Source organism: Oratosquilla oratoria, chromosome 1, assembly GCF_046742065.1.
Source record: "Oratosquilla oratoria isolate Oo_2021 chromosome 1, ASM4674206v1, whole genome shotgun sequence".
NCBI classification, from domain to species: Eukaryota; Metazoa; Arthropoda; class Malacostraca; order Stomatopoda; family Squillidae; genus Oratosquilla; species Oratosquilla oratoria.
Window position 1 is genome coordinate 129325054 of NC_134777.1, and position 19440 is coordinate 129344493.

General features: G+C 40.6%; 1 protein-coding gene across 5 annotated transcripts in view; it reads left to right on the top strand.

The window, feature by feature from the left end:
• The window catches only part of LOC143026970 (uncharacterized), a 79853-nt gene that overhangs the window by 23366 nt on the left and 37047 nt on the right, over positions 1 to 19440 (top strand). For 4 of the 5 annotated variants that reach the window (XM_076187790.1, XM_076187781.1, XM_076187773.1 and 1 more), the window contains exons 2-3: positions 6387 to 6558; positions 7188 to 12453. In XM_076187790.1, coding sequence (XP_076043905.1) covers positions 7324 to 9327 — 2004 coding nt within the window. In that variant the 5' untranslated portion in view covers positions 6387 to 6558; positions 7188 to 7323 and the 3' untranslated portion in view covers positions 9328 to 12453. Of the gene's footprint in view, positions 1 to 6386; positions 6559 to 7187; positions 12454 to 19440 lie in introns of those variants that run through there. The other variant, XR_012966551.1, reaches the window with a different exon arrangement.

Consider the following 19440-nt stretch of genomic DNA (forward strand, 5'->3'; position numbering starts at 1 on the left):
TCTCTCAATCTACATTCTACCTCCACCCCCACTCCTCCCTTTCCTGCCACATTCACACCCAAGTATCTAAAACTATCCATTTCCTCCAGTCTTTCACCCTTAATGCTCACTTCCAGCCTGCTGTCACTCTCTCCCCTTGTACATCTCATTACCTTACTTTTGCCCACATTTATCTTCAGCTTCCTTCTTTCACACACCTTCTCAAACTCTGTCACTAACTTCCTCAATCCCTCCTCTGATCCTGCTACAAGCACAGTGTCATCAGCAAACAACAGCTGGCTCACCTCCCACTTTTCTCCATTTTCTTTAATCATCTCCAACCCCTGACCCACTACCCTTGCATTCACCTCTGACACCACCCCATCCATGTAAAGATTGAACAGCCAGGGCGACATAACACACCCCTGACGAAGTCCCACCTATACCTCAAACCATTCACTCTCTCCATTTCTAATCCTAACGCAAGCTCTACTACTCTCATAAAAACTCTTGACTGCTCTTAAGAGCTTTCCTCCTATCCCATATATCTGCAGTACCTCCCACAGTGCCTTCCTGTCTACCCTGTTGTAGGCCTTTTCCAGATCCATAAAAGCCAAAAAAAACATCCTTACCTTTTCTTATAGCTTTCTCACATATCTGTCTCACCACAAAAATCTGATCTACACATCCCCTACCTGTCCTAAAACCACACTGTTCCTCACCAATTACTCCCTCTGTTCCTCTCCTAATCCTCTCAATCAAGACCCTCCCATAAGCCTTCCCAACTACACTCAACAAGCTGATCCCTCTGTAACTACTACACTCACACTTTTCCCCCTTTCCTTCGTAAAGCGGAACTATACAGGCACTCCTCCAGTCCTCTGGCACTCTACCCTCTCTTAAACAAACATTAAATAACCTCAACAGCCAGTCCACCATAACTGTACCTCCTTTCTTCAGACATTCTGCATGGCATCCATCCAACCCAGGTGCCTTACCTGGTTTCATCATCTTAACAGCTGCTTTCACTTCATCCTTTCTTATTTCTCCTCCATTTTCCTCACTCATCACGGTCATTTTCTTAGCACTTCCCACCGCAACTACTTTTCCCTCCCTATCCTCCTTCACATTTAGCAACTCCCTAAAATACTCTGCCCACCTTCCTCTCACTGAGTATTTTAGGGAGTTACTAAATGTGAAGGAGGATAGGGAGGGAAAGGTAGTTGCAGTGGGAAGCGCTAAGAAAATGAGAGTAATGAGCGAGGACAATGGAGGAGAACTAGGTGGAGAAAGGAAAAGGGCAGAAGGTAGGGAGGTACTTAGAGTGAACCGCTTAAATGAGAAAGAAAAGGAGAAGGAGTATAAGAAGAAGCTGAGAGAGGAGTGGGAGGGAGTGAAGGATAGAGTAGAACTAGGATTGGAGGAGGAATGGGGATGGTTCAAGGACGGAGTCATAAGGTGTGTGAAACAAGGAGGGCGGGAGGAAATAGAAGGAAGGGTAGTGAGTGATGGGATGAGGAAGCAAAAAAGGGTGTAGAAGAGAAGAAACAGGCCTTCATAGATTGGCTACAAATTAGGACGAGGGAATCGTATGAGAGGTACAAAGTAAAGAAAAGGGAAGTTAAGTATAAGATAAAGGAAGCAAAGAGGAGAGCAGATGTGAAATGGGGTAAGAGTATGACAGAAAATTTTGAAAGTAATAAAAAGATGTTTTGGGAAGAAATTAAAAGAGGAAGAGGAGGTGAATCTAGTAGAGAAGAAAAGGTAAAAGGTGCAGATGGAGAGATGATAATGGAAGAGAAGGTAGTGAGAGAAAGGTGGGCGGAGTATTTTAGGGAGTTGCTAAATGTGAAAGAGGAGGGAAGGAAAGGTAGTTTAGTGGGAAGTGCTAAGAAAATGACCGTGATGAGATAGGAAAATGTAGGAGAAATAGGGAAAGATGAAGTAAAAGCAGCTGTTAAGATGATGAGAGCAGGTAAGGCACCTGGTCTGGATGGATGCCATGCAGAATGTCTGAAGAAAGGAGATACAGTGGTGGTGGACTGGCTGGTGAGGTTATTTAATGTTTGTTTAAGAGAGAGTAGAGTGCCAGAGGACTGGAGGAGTGCCTGTATAGTTCCGCTTTACAAGGGAAAGGGGGACAAGTGTGAGTGTAGTAGTTTCAGAGGGATCAGCTTGTTGAGTGTAGTTGGGAAGGCTTATGGGAGGGTCTTGATTGAGAGGATTAGGAGAGGAACAGAGGGAGTAATTGATGAGGAACAGTGGTTTTAGGGCAGGTAGGGGTTGTGTAGATCAGATCTTTGTGGTAAGATAGATATGTGAGAAAGCTATAGGAAAAGGTAAGGATGTTTTTTGGCTTTTATGGATCTGGAAAAGGCTTATGACAGGCTCTTCACCATTTCTTCGTCCAGGTATGTAAATGCCACCTTGATTGATCTTATTAAATTATAAGTTCCTCCAAAAATTTTGTTTATATTGTATGTTTCTCAGGGGACATGTTATTCATAATAATGACTCCCAGGTCCTTCTCATTTTCTACTTTTTTAATTTCTTCCTCTCCCAATTTATATGATCCCACTATTCTTTTTTTGCTTCTTCCAAATCCTATTATACTGCGCTTCTTAATATTGAATTCTATCTCCCACTTTCTACTTAATTCCCATACTTTATTGAGATCACTCTGCAGCGACTCACAATCTTCTACAGTGTTCACTTTTTCAACAATTTTGCATCATCCGCAAAGAAGCTCATATAACTTTCAGTTCCTTTATCCATATCATTAATATATATAGCAAACATTATTGGGGCCAGAACTGTTCCTTGTGGAACTCCAATAATCATTTCATCCCAATTAGAATGATTGTCTCTTATCACCACTCTCATTTTTCTTTCATGCAAGAAGGCAGTAAGGGGAAGATGGGCAGATTATTTTAGGGAGTTGCTAAATGTGAAGGAGGATAGGGAGGGAAAGATAGTTGCAGTGAGAAGTGCTAAGAAAATGACCGTGATGAGTGAGGAAAATGGAGGAGAAATAAGAAAGGATGAAGTGAAGGCAATTGTTAAGATGATGAGAGCAGGTAAGGCACCTGGTCTGGATGGATGCCATGCAGAATGTCTAAAAAAAGGAGGTACAGTGATGGTGGACTGGCTGGTGAGGTTATTTAATGTTTGTTTAAGAGAGGGTAGAGTGCCGGAGGCTGTATAGTTCCACTCTACAAGGGAAAAGGGGACAAGTGTAAGTGTAGTAGTTTCAGAGGGATTAGCTTGTTAAGTGTAGTTGGGAAGGCTTATGGAAGGATCTTGATTGAGAGGATTAGAAGAGGAACAGAGGGAGTAATTGGTGAGGAGCAGTGTGGATTTAGGGCAGGTAGAGGTTGTGTAGATCAGATCTTTGTGGCAAGACAGATATGTGAGAAAGCTATAGGAATAGGTAAGGATGTTTTTTTGGCTTTTATGGATCTGGAAAAGGCTTACAACAGGGTAGACAGGAAGGCACTGTGGGAGGTATTGCAGATATATGTGATAGGAGGAAAGCTTCTTGGAGCTATCAAGAGTTTTTATGAGAGTAGTAGAGTATGTGTCAGGATTAGGAATGGAGAGAGTGAGTGGTTCGAGGTAAAGGTGGAACTTCGTCAGGGATGTGTTATGTCACCTTGGCTGTTCAACTTATACATGGATGGGGTGGTGCGAGAGGTAAATGCAAGAGTGGTGGGTCAGGGATTGGAGATGTTTAAAGAAAATGGAGGAAAGTTGGAGGTGAGCCAGCTGTTGTTTGCTGACGACACTGCACATGTAGCAGGATCAGAGGAGGGATTGAGGAAGTTGGTGACAGAGTTTGGGAGAGTGTGTGAAAGAAGAAAGTTGAAGATAAATGTGGGTAAAAGTAAGGTGATGAGATGTACAAGGGGTGAAAGTGGCAGCAGACTGGAAGTGAGCATTAACCCCTTCCATACGGTGCCGCATACGTAGGCGGCATGAGGAGCAAGTGGATACGCGAGGCTGCCATATCGGCGTCTTGATTATATTTATTGTAGTTGCCCCTGCGTAATGACATACTCTCTAAACTGTCTTCATCACATTTTCTATGGTTATCAAAATTCACAGGTGAAAGAGAGAACGATCGATATAAGCGGTGACTATATTTTATGATGCGAGTATTATTATGACACATCGTACGTCTGGCAGCTAATGCTGCCTGCGAGATTTTGGCCCGTACTGAAGAGGTTAAGGGAGAGCAGCTGGAGGAAATGGATAGTTTTAGATATTTGGGTGCAAATGTGGCAGGAAAGGGTGGAGTGGGGGTGGAGGTAGAATGTAGATTGAGAGAAGCGAGTAAATACCTTGGTGGATTAAAAAGTGTAATGAGGAATAGACATTTGGGAATGGACACTAAGAGTAGACTGTATGAAGGAGTGATTGTGTCAACAGCACTATACAAGGCAGAAACATGGAACATAAGAGAGAAGGAGATTGAATGTGTTTGAGATGAGGTGTCTGAGAAGTATGATGGGGATTACTAGGCTGGATAGAGTGAGAAATGAGGAGGTGAGGAGGAGAGCAGGGATGGAAAGGGAGTTGGGAGATAGGGTTGATGAAAGAGTATTAGGGTGGTTTGGACATATGGAAAGAATGAGTGAAGAAAGACTAGTATAAGAGGTATGGAAGGCAGATGTGGAGGGATTGAACATGAGGGGGCATCCTAGGATGAGATGGATGGATGGGGTGAAGGGGGCTTTGGGGAAGAGGGGAATGTCTATTGAGGAAGGATGGGAGAGGACAGAAGACGGGTGAATGGGGAATGGTTGTAAATGGATGATGTGATGCATGAGGTGGAATGGGTGGGGGGGTAGGGGGTGAGGTTGTATGTGTGAGAAAAATTGACGCAGCCCGAAGTGATTTCTCCCCATCTACTTTTCTGAATGGGGGGATGGAGAGGGGGGGGTCGCTGATTTAATGAAGCGGCCTTGCTGTGGATGTGCTGTGTCTTGTGACACTCCTTCTGACCCAGGGCCATGGACAAGGTGCAGGGATGACCCATCATCCAGGAGGTGCCAAGATAAGAGGGAGGGTAGAGTGTGGAGGGGAGTGGAGTGTATTTAGGGATGGAATGGGTAGGAATGGTTTTTATGCCTTTTTCTTTTTGGCTACTTCCCTTGTAAGGGGGAAAAGCCTTTGTTGTATGTATGTATGTAAGAAGTCTTCCATCCACTTCAGCAGCCCATTCATCTCTTTCTTGTATTACATCTATTAGCCTTGAATAGAAACGCATTAAGTTTGTGACGCATGATCGTCCTTGTCTAAATCCAAATTGTCTTGGGTTATAGAAGAGACCTGAAAAAGAAAATCAAGAAGGACAGTTATAGAAGAGACCTGAAAAAGAACAGCTTTCCCCACAGGGTGATAGATGTTTGGAACAAGTTAGATGAGAAAGTGGTGTGTGCAAAAACAATACACGAATTTAAAAGCAGTCTAGACAAAATGAGATATGAAGACGGGACACCATGAGCATAGCTCCCCTTCCCGTAAAATACAATTAGCTAAAAAAAAAAAAAAAATCTTATCTACACAATCCCTACCTGCCCTAAAACCACACTGTTCCTCACCAATTACTCCCTCTGTTCCTCTCCTAGTCCTCCCAATCAAGACCCTCTCATAAGCCTTCTCAACTACACTCAACAAGCTGATCCCTCTGAAACTACTACACTCACACTTGTCCCCCTTTCCTTTGTAAAACGGGACTATACAGGCACTCCTCCAGTCCTCTGGCACTCTACCCTCTCTTAAACAAACATTAAATAACTTCACCAGCCAGTCCACCATAACTGTACCTCCTTTCTTCAGACATTCTTCATGGCATCCATCCAGACCAGGTGCCTTACCTGTTCTCATCATCTTAACAGCTGCTTTCACTTCATCTTTCCTTATTTCTCCTCCATTTTCCTCACTCATCACAGTCATTTTCTTAGTGCTTCCCACTGCAACTACCTTTCCCTACCTATCCTCCTTCCACATTTAGCAACTCCCTAAAATACTCTGCCCAACCCCTCACTGCCTTCTCTTCCATTATCATCTCTCCATCTGCACCTTTTACCTTTTCTTCTCTACTTGATTCGTCTCCTCTTCCTCTTTTAATTCCTTTCCAAAACATTTTTTTATTTCAAATTTTTCTGTCATAATCTTACCCCATTTCACATCTGCTTTCCTCTTTGCTTTTTTTTAAGAGTATAACTATATAGGCCAGATGGTAAAAATGACTAAAGATCATGATAATGAAATAAAAAGTATTACAAAATAATTATTGGTTGGAAAATGTTTGATAAGTATGAGAAGATTATGAGAGGCTCTCTGTCTCTATGTTTGAAACACAAAGTTTATAAGCAGTGTATAATTCCAGTATTAATCAACAGATGTGAGACTTGGATACTGACATAGATGGAGACAAAGCTGAATGCACAGAGGAGAATGGAGAGATCAATGGTGGGTAAATACTGAAAGACAGAAAAAGAGGAAGTTGGATGAGAGAGAAGACTGGAGTGAAAAATATGGATGCGGTAAAAGAAAGGAAGTAGAATCAGGCAGGTAAGTTAGCACAAAAAAGTAATGGGCAATGGTGCAGATGTGTTACTGAGTGGATGCCAAGAGATGGGGATGAGTTGTGTAAGAGGGAGACCAGATAGAAAGTGGAGGGGTGAGATAGAGAAATTTGTAGGAGTGATGTGGCAGAGGTTGGCACAATTATGCAAATAATGGAATAGTATGAAAAAGGGTATGTTCAATAGTGGACCCAAGATGGATTATTGATTAATAGATTGTATTCATTCTTGTGTCCTGGTAGTAATACAATGCTCACCTTAGGGTAATTACACCGAGATCATCTTCCCTTTATTTAATGTTTCCCAGAACTGTTATTTGTATTTGTATGCATAATATTAAGAATTATAAAAACTGTTACCCTGTTCTTTATCAAACAATTTTGGATACAATAATTAGGATTTCCTTTTCATAAACGGAATTCAGAATTGTAACCATGTTTTGAAATATTCCATCACCTGATAAACAGGTGAAATCTGTGATGTGACTTGTGAGCCAGTAAAGAAAAAACATGAAATCAGATATAACAGCTCTGCATTTGTGTATGCAGCATCTGCCACAAATGAATATATATATATATACATACATACATGCATACACACATACCTCTTTTCCAGGACTTGATTAACCATCATCTTTGAATGGAGGACCCATTGATCCCACAAATATGCCATGTGACGACCCCATTAGAAAGTAATTCCAAAAGGTAAACTATGTCACAGGAATAGATGCCTTTCCAGTGTGACTTGTGTAATGGTACTTTCTGAAAAAAGTTTTCTCAGACAGCATAAAATGACCCAAACAGGAGAGAAGTCATTCCAGTGCAACCTGTGTGATACAGCTTTCTCACTGAAGTATAATCTTAAAATTCATTTGAGGACTCACACAGGAGAGAAGCCTTTTCAGTGTGAACAATGCAGTAGAGCTTTCTCAAGGAAGGATGGACTCAAAATCCACATGAGGACTCACACAGGAGAGAAGCCTTACAAGTGTGACTTGTGTGATGCAGCTTTCTTACAGAAGAGTCATCTTACATTTCATATGTGTATGCACACAGGAGAAAAACCTTTCCAGTGTGATGCATGTAATGGAGCTTTCTCACGTAAAGTTGATCTCAAACAACACATGAGGATCCACACAGGAGAGAAGCCTTTCAAGTGTGGCCTATGTGATGCAGCTTTCTCACAACAGTCAGCCCTTAAAAGGCATGTCAGGACCCACACAGGGGAAAAACCTTTCCAGTGTGACCTATGCGATATGGCTTTCATAGATAAGTCTAATCTTCAAAGACATTTGAGTACACACACAAGAGAGAAACGTTTCCAATGTGACCTATGCAGTACAGCCTTTTCACTAAAGTGTACACTCAAAAGCCATATGAGGACCCACACAGGAGAGAAGCCTTTCCAATGTGACCTATGCAGTGCAGCTTTTTCACTAAAGTGTACACTCAAAAGCCATATGAGGACTCACACAGGAGAGAAGCCCTTCAAGTGTGAGCTATGTGATGCAGCTTTCTCACACCGGGCTTACCTCAAAAGTCACATTAGGACCCACACAGGGGAAAAGCCTTTCCAATGTGACCTATGCAATACAGCTTTCTCACAGAAGGGTACACTCAAAAGCCATTTGAGGACTCACACAGGAGAGAAGCCTTTCAAGTGTGAACTGTGTGATGCAGCTTTCTCACACCAGGCTGGCCTAACAAGCCACATAAGGAACCACACAGGGGAAAAGCCTTTCCAGTGTGGCATATGTGATGCAGCTTTCTCACGTAAAAGTACTCTCAAAAGCCATGTGAGGACTCACACAGGAGAGAAGCCTTTTCAGTGTGGTCTATGTGGTACAGCTTTCTCACTTAAAGGTACTCTCAAAAAACATTTGAAGACCCACACAGGAGAGAAGCCTATCCAATGTGACCTATGTGATGTGGCTTTCTTATGGAAGAATGCACTCAAAAGCCACATGAATGCCCACACAGGAGAAAAGCCTTTTAGATGTGACCTATGTGATGCAGCTTTCTCACATAAACGTGATTTCATAAGGCACACGAGGACCCACACAGGGGAAAAGCCTTTCCAGTGTAACCTATGTAATGCAGCTTTCTCACGTAAAAGTGGTCTCAAAAACCATGTGGGGACCCACACAGGAGAGAAGCCTTTTCAGTGTGATCTATGTGATGCAGCTTTCTCACACAAACGTGATTTCACAAGGCACATGAGGACCCACACAGGGGAAAAGCCTTTCCAGTGTGACCTATGTGGTGCAGCTTTCTCACGTAAAAGTGGTCTCAAAAACCATGTGGGGACTCACACAGGAGAGAAGCCTTTTCAGTGTGATCTATGTGGTACAGCTTTCTTTCTTAAAGGTACTCTCAAAAACCATTTGAAAACCCACACAGGAGAGAAGCCTTTCCAATGTGACCTATGTGATGTGGCTTTCTTATGGAAGCATCGCCTCAAAAGTCATTTGAGGACACACACAGGAGAGAAACCTTTCCAGTGCAACCTATGTGATGCAGCTTTTGCACGTAAAAGTAGTCTCAAAAACCATATAAGGACTCACACAGGAGAGAAACCTTTCCTATGTGACCTATGCGATACAGCTTTCTTATATAAACGTGATCTCAAAAGGCACATCATGATCCACACAGGGGAGAAGCCTTTCCAGTGTAACCTGTGTGATGCAGCTTTCTTAAGGAAGGATCATCTTAAAAGTCATATGAGTACACACACACAAGAGAAACCTTTTCAGTGAGCTATGTAATGGACTTTCTCACTTAAAGAAGCTCTTAAAAACCATGTAAGGGCCCAAACAGGAGAGAAACCTTTCTAATGTGACCTGTATGATGCAGCTTTCTTGCATAAATCTTATCTCAAAAACATATGAGGATACACACAGGAGAGAAACCTTTTATGTCACCTTATTACATGTAGTAGATATATCATTTTTTCTTTCTTTTTCTTACTAGTAGTTTGATAGAGCTAATAAAGATTATTGGGATGGTTTAGGGTCATGGGAAGAATAAGTCCATAAAACTACTCTCATCATCCCACTCCCATGGAGTGGGAAGTGAGAAACCTCTGGTAGAGTACAGCCCTGTCAGTTGAGGCATGCTTCTGTTTATTTTAAGGCTGACATTAGATTGCCTTCCCACTTGGCCAGGGCAATCAGGAATCAATGGAGCAAGCCCTCAGGTGGTCCCAGGAAGTAAACTCATGACTACCTGCTCATGAGTTCAAGACAGTACCCACAGGGCTACCGCACAAAGTGTCATTAGTGAAGTATCCACTTCTGAAGCATTCTTATTCTCTTGGTTTTCATATAAGATGTTGCTTGTGTATTTGTAAGAACCTTGGAAAATTCTTTGTATATATATGACAAACTAATCAGCTGGATTTTCTGGTCTTCTGAAGTAAAGTCACCATATCATCGCACCATGATTAAGTAAAGCTTTCCTGATGTGTACAGCTCTGAACTTCTTTGCATCTTTCAGAAGATCTATTGATATGCCATCATCTACAGGAGGCTTTCTTCATGTATTTTCTATAACCAAAACTATTTTTTCATTTGTAACTTCTGGTATGCTACTAATGCTTACTGGTGTATTTACCATGTAAAAGAGGAAAGTTGAAGATTAATGTGGGTAAAAATCATCCAGGAGGTGCCAAGATGGGAGGGAGGAGGGTGGAGGGGAGTGGAATATTTAGGAAATGGAATGGGTGGGAGTGGTTTCTATGCCTTTTTCTTTTTGGCTACCCCCTGTGTAGGGGGAAAAAACCCTTGGTATATGTATGTAAAAGTAAGGTGATGAGCTTTACAAGGGGAGAAAGTGGCAGCAGACTGGAAGTGAGTATTAAAGGTCAACTGAGAAGGTTTTCAAAGAGATGGTGAATATTTGCTAGATGTATGGCTTAGTCACTTTTTGATAAAATAATGCAAGAATAAATCCTTGTTATTATGCAGTGTGATAAAAAGGCCTATCAAAATATTGGTAGCAGACGAACTTTTCCTTCATCAGTCTTTGGCTGTTCTCGTAAGGCTCTGTCAGCTGTGACGTCATTTGGGCTGTTTACATTCTGATGCAAGTCACTATACCAGTGGTTCCCAAACTTTTTTTCTGTCATTTCCCCCTACAACTAGTTTAACTATCCAGATTTCCCCCTTTGTGGCAAGACACACTGTGAGTATTTACTAATTTATTTTAAAAATGTATAAACTAATAAACAGTCACAAAATAAACTACATTGCCCATCTATAACAGGCATACTCTCAGGCATGAAAAAATCAATCTGATTTATTTTTTTATTGCTAGTAGGTAGTGTAATTATTTCCCCCCTGATAACTTACAATTTCCCCCTAGGGGGAAATTCCCCCATTTTGGGAAATGCTGCACTATATAGAAAAAAAAGACAAAATTAAAAAGGAAAAAAAAACATGAAAAAGCTATGGAAACACATAAACAGCTTAAGGTCATATGGCACAAACAAAACCACAAGTGACAGAGCAGTATATGATGAAAACAAAACCAAAATAAATAAACAAGAACTAGAAGAGAAAATTACAACTTTCTGGAAAGGCATATACCTATGACATGCAAACCTCATTGAAGATGCCTGGAGCCCAGAAGTTTAATTCAATTACAAAAAAACAACACCAAGAAGAAATAAAAAAAAAAAGGTGCCATAGCCACATACTGTACATAGATCATACAGTCAACATCCCAGAAATTCTAAGAGAGCATGACCATACCTTCAACATCAAAGAACCAAGTACCAAACCTATGAGCTCGGGGGACATCACAGCAAAAGTGCTAACTAAACAAAAAATGAAAAATGGTAAAGCAGTAGGTCCAAACGGCTTAAGCATTGGAATGTTTAAAGAAATAATAATAGACAGAGAAGCCACAACAAAACTCATTGCAACCTACAATTCAGTAATCAAGCAAAACAGTACCTCATAACTGGAAAACCTCAAAAATAAAGCTCATCCCAAAAACACAAACCCCCACAAATCAAGGACTTCAGACCAATATCCCTACCAGACACATCTTACAAAATACTAATGGGCATTATCAAAGAAAAACTGGAAAAACACCTCCAAAATCAAAACCTAGAAACACAAAATGGCTAACACCAAAGAGAAGAATAGCTGACAACATTTTCATGCTACAATACAGCATCACAGAAAGTTACAATAAAAAAAACTCTGATCATTTCAATATATTTCACCAAGGCCTTTGACAGTGTAAGAAGGGAAACCATACATATACCAAAGGCTTTTTCCCCCTTACACGGGGGTTAGCCAAAAAGAAAAAGGCATAGAAATCATTCCCACCCATTTCATTTCCCATATATTCCCCTCCCCTCCACCCTCCTCCCTCCCTCCTATCTTGGCACCTCCTGGATGACGGGTCATCCCTGCATCCTGTCCACTGCCCTGGGTCAGAAAGTAAAGGGAAACCATAAAAGCACTAAAAATTCAAACATCCACCCAGACATCATATCTACAATAGCCAATATACCAAGGAGATGATACCAAGATAATGATAAATAATGAGGAAATGTGCAAAGTACAAATCACCAATGGTATCAGACAAGTATGCAATGGCTCCACCATACTTTTCCTATTGATAACATACCTGATCATCAACTACTTAGACCTCCATCTAGAAGGCTTCAAAAACCACATCACACAAATAACTTCAATCTTCTTTGCTGATGATGGACTCCTACTAACAAATTCTGTAGATGAAGCGGTACAAGCACTCGCATTGCTAACTGAGATTGGAGAAGAATGTGGTTTAAGAATAAACAAAGCAAAGAGCAATATCCTAACCTACAATCTAGCAGAGTCCCCAAAAGAAATTAGTGGAATAAAAGTCATGGACTCCATAACATATTTAGGAATATAAATAATAAATAAGAGGAAATGTCTCAAAGAGTACATTACATCATCTGCAAAACAACTCATTTGCTAATCAGCCTCAATAATAATAAGAAGCTGCAATAAGATCAGCATCGGCAAAGTGTTCTGGAAAAATGTCGCAATCCCCAGTCTGCTCCACTCAACTGAATCAATCTTCTTCACAAAAAAAGTGAACTCAACAGGCTGTAGATAATAGAGAACATGGCATACAAAATAATATTCAGAGCAGAGATCAGGTCTTCCTCAGCTTACACTAAAGATATACAAAACAAGCTCTTATACACCAGACACATCATTGGAGATGGGGGGGAACAAGCTAGTTATTAGTTAGTCAAGTTCATTTTTCAAGATGTATTTGAAACACAAGGAAGTTACTGGGCCAAGCTACTTTGATATACTTAAAAAATCTAAACTTAAACCTAGAGGGTCTCAGAATGATAAAAACCTCAAAACCAGAATTGATAATATAGACACAGACATATGGAAAGCTGAACTGGCAAGTAACCCCCCCCCATCCCACTACAGGTGATTGAAACTAGAAAGAAAAAAAAATTGGAAGGAGAAATTTATGAAAATAACCTAGACTGCCATTCTATTCCATACCAGGACAAACACACTGAAACTTAATTGGAGAAACCAGCACACAAACCAAGACACAAATATTAGTCACATTGATTAGACCAAAACTGGAATATGCAGCGACACTATGGACACCCAATACTAAAAAGAATATAAGGAAACTAGAAAGAATACAGAGAGCAACAACAAAGTTGGCACCAGCTCTTTCCAAATTAACATACGAACAAAGCTTATCGAAACCAGAACTACCAACACTAGAGCAAAGAAGAGAAAGAGGTGATCTACTGACTATATATAGAATCATGAAAGGAATGGAAATCCTTGACAGAAAAGATTTACTAAAAAGACAATGGAAAAACAAGAGGTCATGAAGAGAAACTCAAAAAGGACAACTATAGAAGAGATAGGAAAAAGAATAGCTTCCCAAACAGAATGCTGGATATATGGAATAACGTAGATGAAAAAACAGTGTGTGCAAATACTATTCACAATTTTAAGAATAAACTTGATGCTGAAAGATACAAAGACGGGTCATCACGAGCATAGCTCCCTTCCCATATAATACAACTAGGTAAATACAACTACATTAAATACAAACTGCCCCCCTACCAACACAATGAAAGGAAGGCAAGTACATATGTAACTTGAAATATCTCTTGATGTAATTTCATTACGGTAATTCAGGTACAGGGGGCTGAATTAAAATTGAGAATGGTAAAATGCATGCATGGTGATTGAAAATTATTATCAATTTTCCACTTTCAGACTACTACTTACTGCCCTTCATTTCAATGAAAATTCATATAAAAAGCAGAAAACTGGAGGTGTTGGAGTATGTAAACAACAGCTCTTACGTCATCAGTATACTAGAGGTGGAAAATGTAACTACAACACGGAAAAGTCCGTCTGCTATAAGGCACTTTTAAGATCATGCTATTTGGATAAAATCAAGACTATAGAATGCTAGAAACATGCATTTTAGTGTTCTAACTTCTAAGTTATATTTTCATACATGAAATAAAAAATAAATCCAAAACCTTCTCAGTTGACCTTTGACCACTTCACTCCAGGCCAAAATCTCGCAGGCAGCATTAGCTGCCAGACGTACAATGTTGCATCATAATACTTGCATTATAAAAATAAAGTCACCGCTGTATTAATCGTTCTCTCTTTCACCCATGAATTTTGATAACCATAGAAAATATGATGAAGCCAGTTTACAGAGTATGGGGGTCACGTAGGTACAACTACAATAAATATAATCAAGACGCTGACATCGGCATCCTCGTGTACCCACTTGCTCCTCGACGCCTACGTAGGCGTCACCGTATGGAAGGGGTTAAGGGAGAGAGAATGAAGGAAGTGGATAGTCTTAGATACTTGGGTGCAAATGTGGCAGGAAAGGGAGGAGTGGGGGTGGAGATAGAAAGTAGATTGAGAAAAGTAAATGCCTTGGGGGATTAAAAAGTGTAATGAGAAAGAGACATTTGGGAATGGATGCTAAGAGAAGATTTTATGAAGGAGTGATTGTGCCGACAGCACTGTATGGGGCAGAAACATGGAACATAAGAAGAGGAGTTTGAATGTGTTTGAGATGAGGTGCCTAAGAAGTATGATAGGAGTTACTAGACTGGATAGTGAGAAATGAGGTGAGGAGGAGAATAGGGTTGGAAAGGGAGTTGGGAGATAGGATTGATGAAAGAGTATTGGTATAGTTTGGACACATGGAAAGAATGAGTAAAGAAAGAGTAAAAAAGGTGTGGAAGGTAGAGGTAGAAGGAGTGAACATGTGGGGGCGACCAAGGTTGAGATGGATGGATGGGGTAAAAGTGGCATTGAGAAAGAGGGGAATGTCTGTTGAGAAAGGATGGGAGAAGACAGAAGATGGGGGTGAATGGAGAATGGTTGTGTATGGATGATGCTGTGATGCATGAAAGGGGGTGAGGGAATATGTGTATAAAAATGTTTTGATGCAGCCCGAAAGGATTTCTCCTTCTCTTTTCCTGCGTGAGGAGATGGAGAGGGGGTTCACCAATTTAATGAAGCAGCCTTGCTGTGGATGTGCTGTGTCTTGTGACACTGCTTCTTACCCAGGGCAGTGGGCGAGATGCAGGGATGACCTATCATCCAGGAGGAGCCAAGATAAGAGGAAGTGAAAGGAGTGGATGGGAGTGGAGTATGTGGGGATGTAATGGGTGGGAGTGGATATTATGCCTTTGTTTTTAGCTACCTTCCTTTAAGGGGGGAAAAACCCTTTGATATATATGTATGTATATATATATATATATTTATATATATTTGTTTTTATATATATATATATAAATATATATATATATATATATATATATATATATATGTATGTATGTATGTATGTTTGTATTTCATTAGAAAATACCATTTTCTGACCCTAAACCTAGTTACCCCTGGTCCTGTGTAATACTTTTATCTGAATTAAGACATTTGGGAAAATATAGTTGAAGTTCCAGTATTTTAAGGTATCCATAGTCTACTAAAAGCAAGTCTTGGGTGGTACAAATTACATCATATGAAGTCTATAGTTGCATGACTGAAGAGTATCATACATTGTCTATGACACATGCTATAAGCTTGTTTGCCGTTGATCAAACAAGTGTGACAACAAATGGCTTGTACATCACAGGTAATGTACAAATCAGGAATTGCATTTGATTATTTCTGGTCCCTGCTATTCTATGAAGGGCACTCCCAATCCCTGACATTATGGGTCTCATTGGTATATTACTTTTTATGGGTAGACTATACATCATAGTTGTATGTGGGAGGTTTGGCAATAGGTGAAGGAGTGTCTTCCCTGCATCAGAACTTTTGAGAGTTTTTCTTTCCTTGTATGTGAAGTTCTTCGTCACATTGTCTACTTCTGATTGGGAGACTTCATGATACATATTGTCATCACTGAGCAGGTCTTCCATCTTCCGTGTGCACTCAATGCTGTCCATCACCACTACCTACTCCACCTCCCTTGTCAGTGGTGGTGATCCTTATGGAAGATCTTTGGATAACACCTCAAGAGTTTGAATGTATCTTCTGGGTATTGTTGGGTTGGATGTTTGCTGAGAGCTAAGGGCAGCAGCCCTTGTGTATAGCCTTGCATGAATTCACTGTCATAGTATCTGTAACTTTTCATGATCAAATCAATGTTCTGGTTTTACCTGTGGATGCCAGTTGCAAACTTTAGCCTGAGGCTGAGCACTTTGGTCTCAATGTTGGATAATGCCCTGTTGGAGAGATTCACTATGCTCTTAGGTCTTCCCATGGATTTCCAAACACTTTTGGCAAAAAGTCTATTTTTCTGCAGGTCATTAAATATGGTGATGTTCACTCTTATATCTTTGGCGATTGAACCAGACATTATATGGGACAGCTGTGAGCCAAACTTCTTGGCTTTATCTCATTGTATTTACAAGGTTAGATATGGTACCTGACTGTGACCTGATCTTCAATGGGGATGAGTGAAGTAGACTAATGTCAACATTAGTAGAGAAGTAGTAGTCAAACAGATTGATAGACTTAGCTACAAAATCTCTGGTTCCAGATGAAATTTTTCTGGGAGTGCTCAAAGAGTGTAAATTTGAAATCTGCGACCAGTTAACAGAAATCTTTGATAAGCTGGTAGACTATGGATTCATAGCTATTTCTTGGGGGCAGGCAAACATTGTTCCTGTCTACAAAAAGGGTGATAAATTGTCTATGCAAAACCACAGGCCAATCAATTGTGATGCAGACAAGGTCATTATATTAAAACAACAGGGCAGGACTTGCAGTAATGGATTTAAAAGGGACAAATTTAGATTTATATGCAAGAACTGGTTTACCAATAGAGTGGTCTACAAATGGAATAGACTAAGTAACCATGTAGTGAGCGCTGAAACTATTGGTTGTTTTAAGAAAAGGTTAGACAATTTTATGGATGGGGATGATAGGTGGTAATGTACATGGAACTCCCTAGTGTATGCCTTATGGTGTCTTGCAGTCTTCTTTCTTATGTTCTTATGATCTTCTGAACTCACATAGCAAAAGTGTGCAATGCCCTTAGGCTGGCAAAAGGCTAATTGAAAAGTGGGGAAATGGAAGTGGTTGGACTTCCCAGGATTGTTCTCTTCACTTGGATTTTAATGGATGTATTGCCAAAAAATAGATAAATAAGAAATGGAATTTTTTAACATAACGAAGTTAATTAATTAAATGTAGTAATGATTTACAATATATTACTATGATCACACTAGAATGTATAGTGCCTTGCATATATTACCCAGGGCCCCGACAAGGGGAGAGGCAGGGTGGGGCAATGCCCCGGGGCGGCATGTTTTGGGGGGGCGACACTTTTGGTGAAAAGAAAGTAAAGCAAAATCCCCCTAATGTAGTTTTATACATACATACATATACCAAAGGCTGGGGGTAGCCAAAAAGAAAATATGAGTATATATATATATATATATATATTTATATATATATATATATATATATATATGTATATATATATATTTATATATATTTATATGGATTATTTGGATGATGGAGAACATAAACACAGGGGAAGGCTCGGAACCCTAAACACTCCAACGTTTCGTTCGCGTAGAACCTCTTCAGAGAGTGTATGTAGAACTGCAATTGAAGTTTATGTACTAAATCTAATTATCTTTTCGGACACTTGGGAAAGGTCGTTTTTCTGGCGTGCTTTAGAATTAAAATACTATATAAATGTACAGGGCCCTGACAAGGGGAGGGGCAGGGGGGGGCCAATGCCCCAGGGCGGCACTTTTGGTGAAAAGAAGGTAAAGCAAATTCCCCCTAATGTACTTTTAATGGATGATTTATTTATCATGAGTTGTGTGTATGAATGATGTGGGTATAAATGTTGTTTTGTGGATGAATGTTACATGTGAATCGTGCCAGTAACCATCAGATATGGAAGGTAGTGGTGGTATGTGGGGGGGGGGGCACTTTTCGACTCGCCCCAGGGTGGTATTTACCCATGTCGGGGCCCTGATGTTACTGGTAACTTAAATGCACATCTAAGGCAAAAAGCTATCTGTTTTGAAATCTAGCTTAGCCAACTGTCATGGTGCACCTAATAGGTGTTGCTTCCAACTCAGATAAGAGCAGCGGCAAGATAGACTTGCCACTCACTACTACAATCACACCAACCACATCAGCAGGGCGGTGGTCTCTTTCAATTTGATTCTGATGTTTTGTAAATATCTGGGTGTTGCAAATAAAATGTATTCCTAAAGTGATGTGTAGTTAACCTTTAGAAAGAGAGGGTGAAGTTTTCCTGCCTATTATGAATCCCAGTCTTGCCCTCACTGCCTTATCTTCTGCCAAGGATGAGGGTGGCAAGACCTTGAAGCACACCAGACCTCCTGCTAATGTATGAATGGTCAGTAATACCAGACCTGCACCATAGTTACTTTTACTTTTTTAAGTTGTAGGCCTATTTTATTTTTTGTCATCCTGCTCCCCCAAGGTGGCACTCTGGAGGACTTTGCAGCATGGAATTTAATGAACCACCCCCTTGGTCCAACTTGCTGCCGTCATCTCAACCTTACTTCTTAAGATGGCTAGCATACTACTTGTTTTTGCTAATTTGATTGAGTAGAAATAACTTCAGTTAAGATATTCTAGACTTTCATAAGAACATCTCAACAATGTGCCTAACATTCAGATAGGTTTAACATCTCTTATTTTGCCATTCAACTTCTCACTACAATATAGAAAATATAACAACCATAAAATGAAATAATGATATGAAAACTTGTAAACTACATGAATATAAACAGGGATACAAGAGCATATTGCCTAATATGCTAATCTGAACAAAATTATATCTTGTTCTCCAAACACACTTCAAGATTTAGAAAAAATAATAGTACACACATATACCAAGGCTCTTTCCCCCTTACAAGGGAGGTAGCCAAAAAGAAAAAGGCATAAAATCATTCCCACCCATTCCATCCCTAAATACACTCCACTCCCCTCCACCCTCCTTCCCATCTTAGCACCTCCTGGATGACGGGTCATCCCTGCACCTTGTCCATTGCCCTGGGTCAGAGGCAGTGTCGCAAGGCACAGCACATCCACAGCAAGGCCGCTTCATTAAATCGGCGACCCCCTCTCTCCGTCCCCCCATGCATAAAGGAGAAGATGGGGAGAAATCCCTTCGGGCTGCGTCAAATTTTGTTCACACATACAACCTCACCCCCCATCCCCCCACCCTGCCCACCTCATGCATCACAACATCATCCATATACAACCATTCTCCATTCACCCGTCTTCTGTCCTCTCCCATCCTTCCTCAACAGACATTCCCCTCTTCCCCAAAGCCCC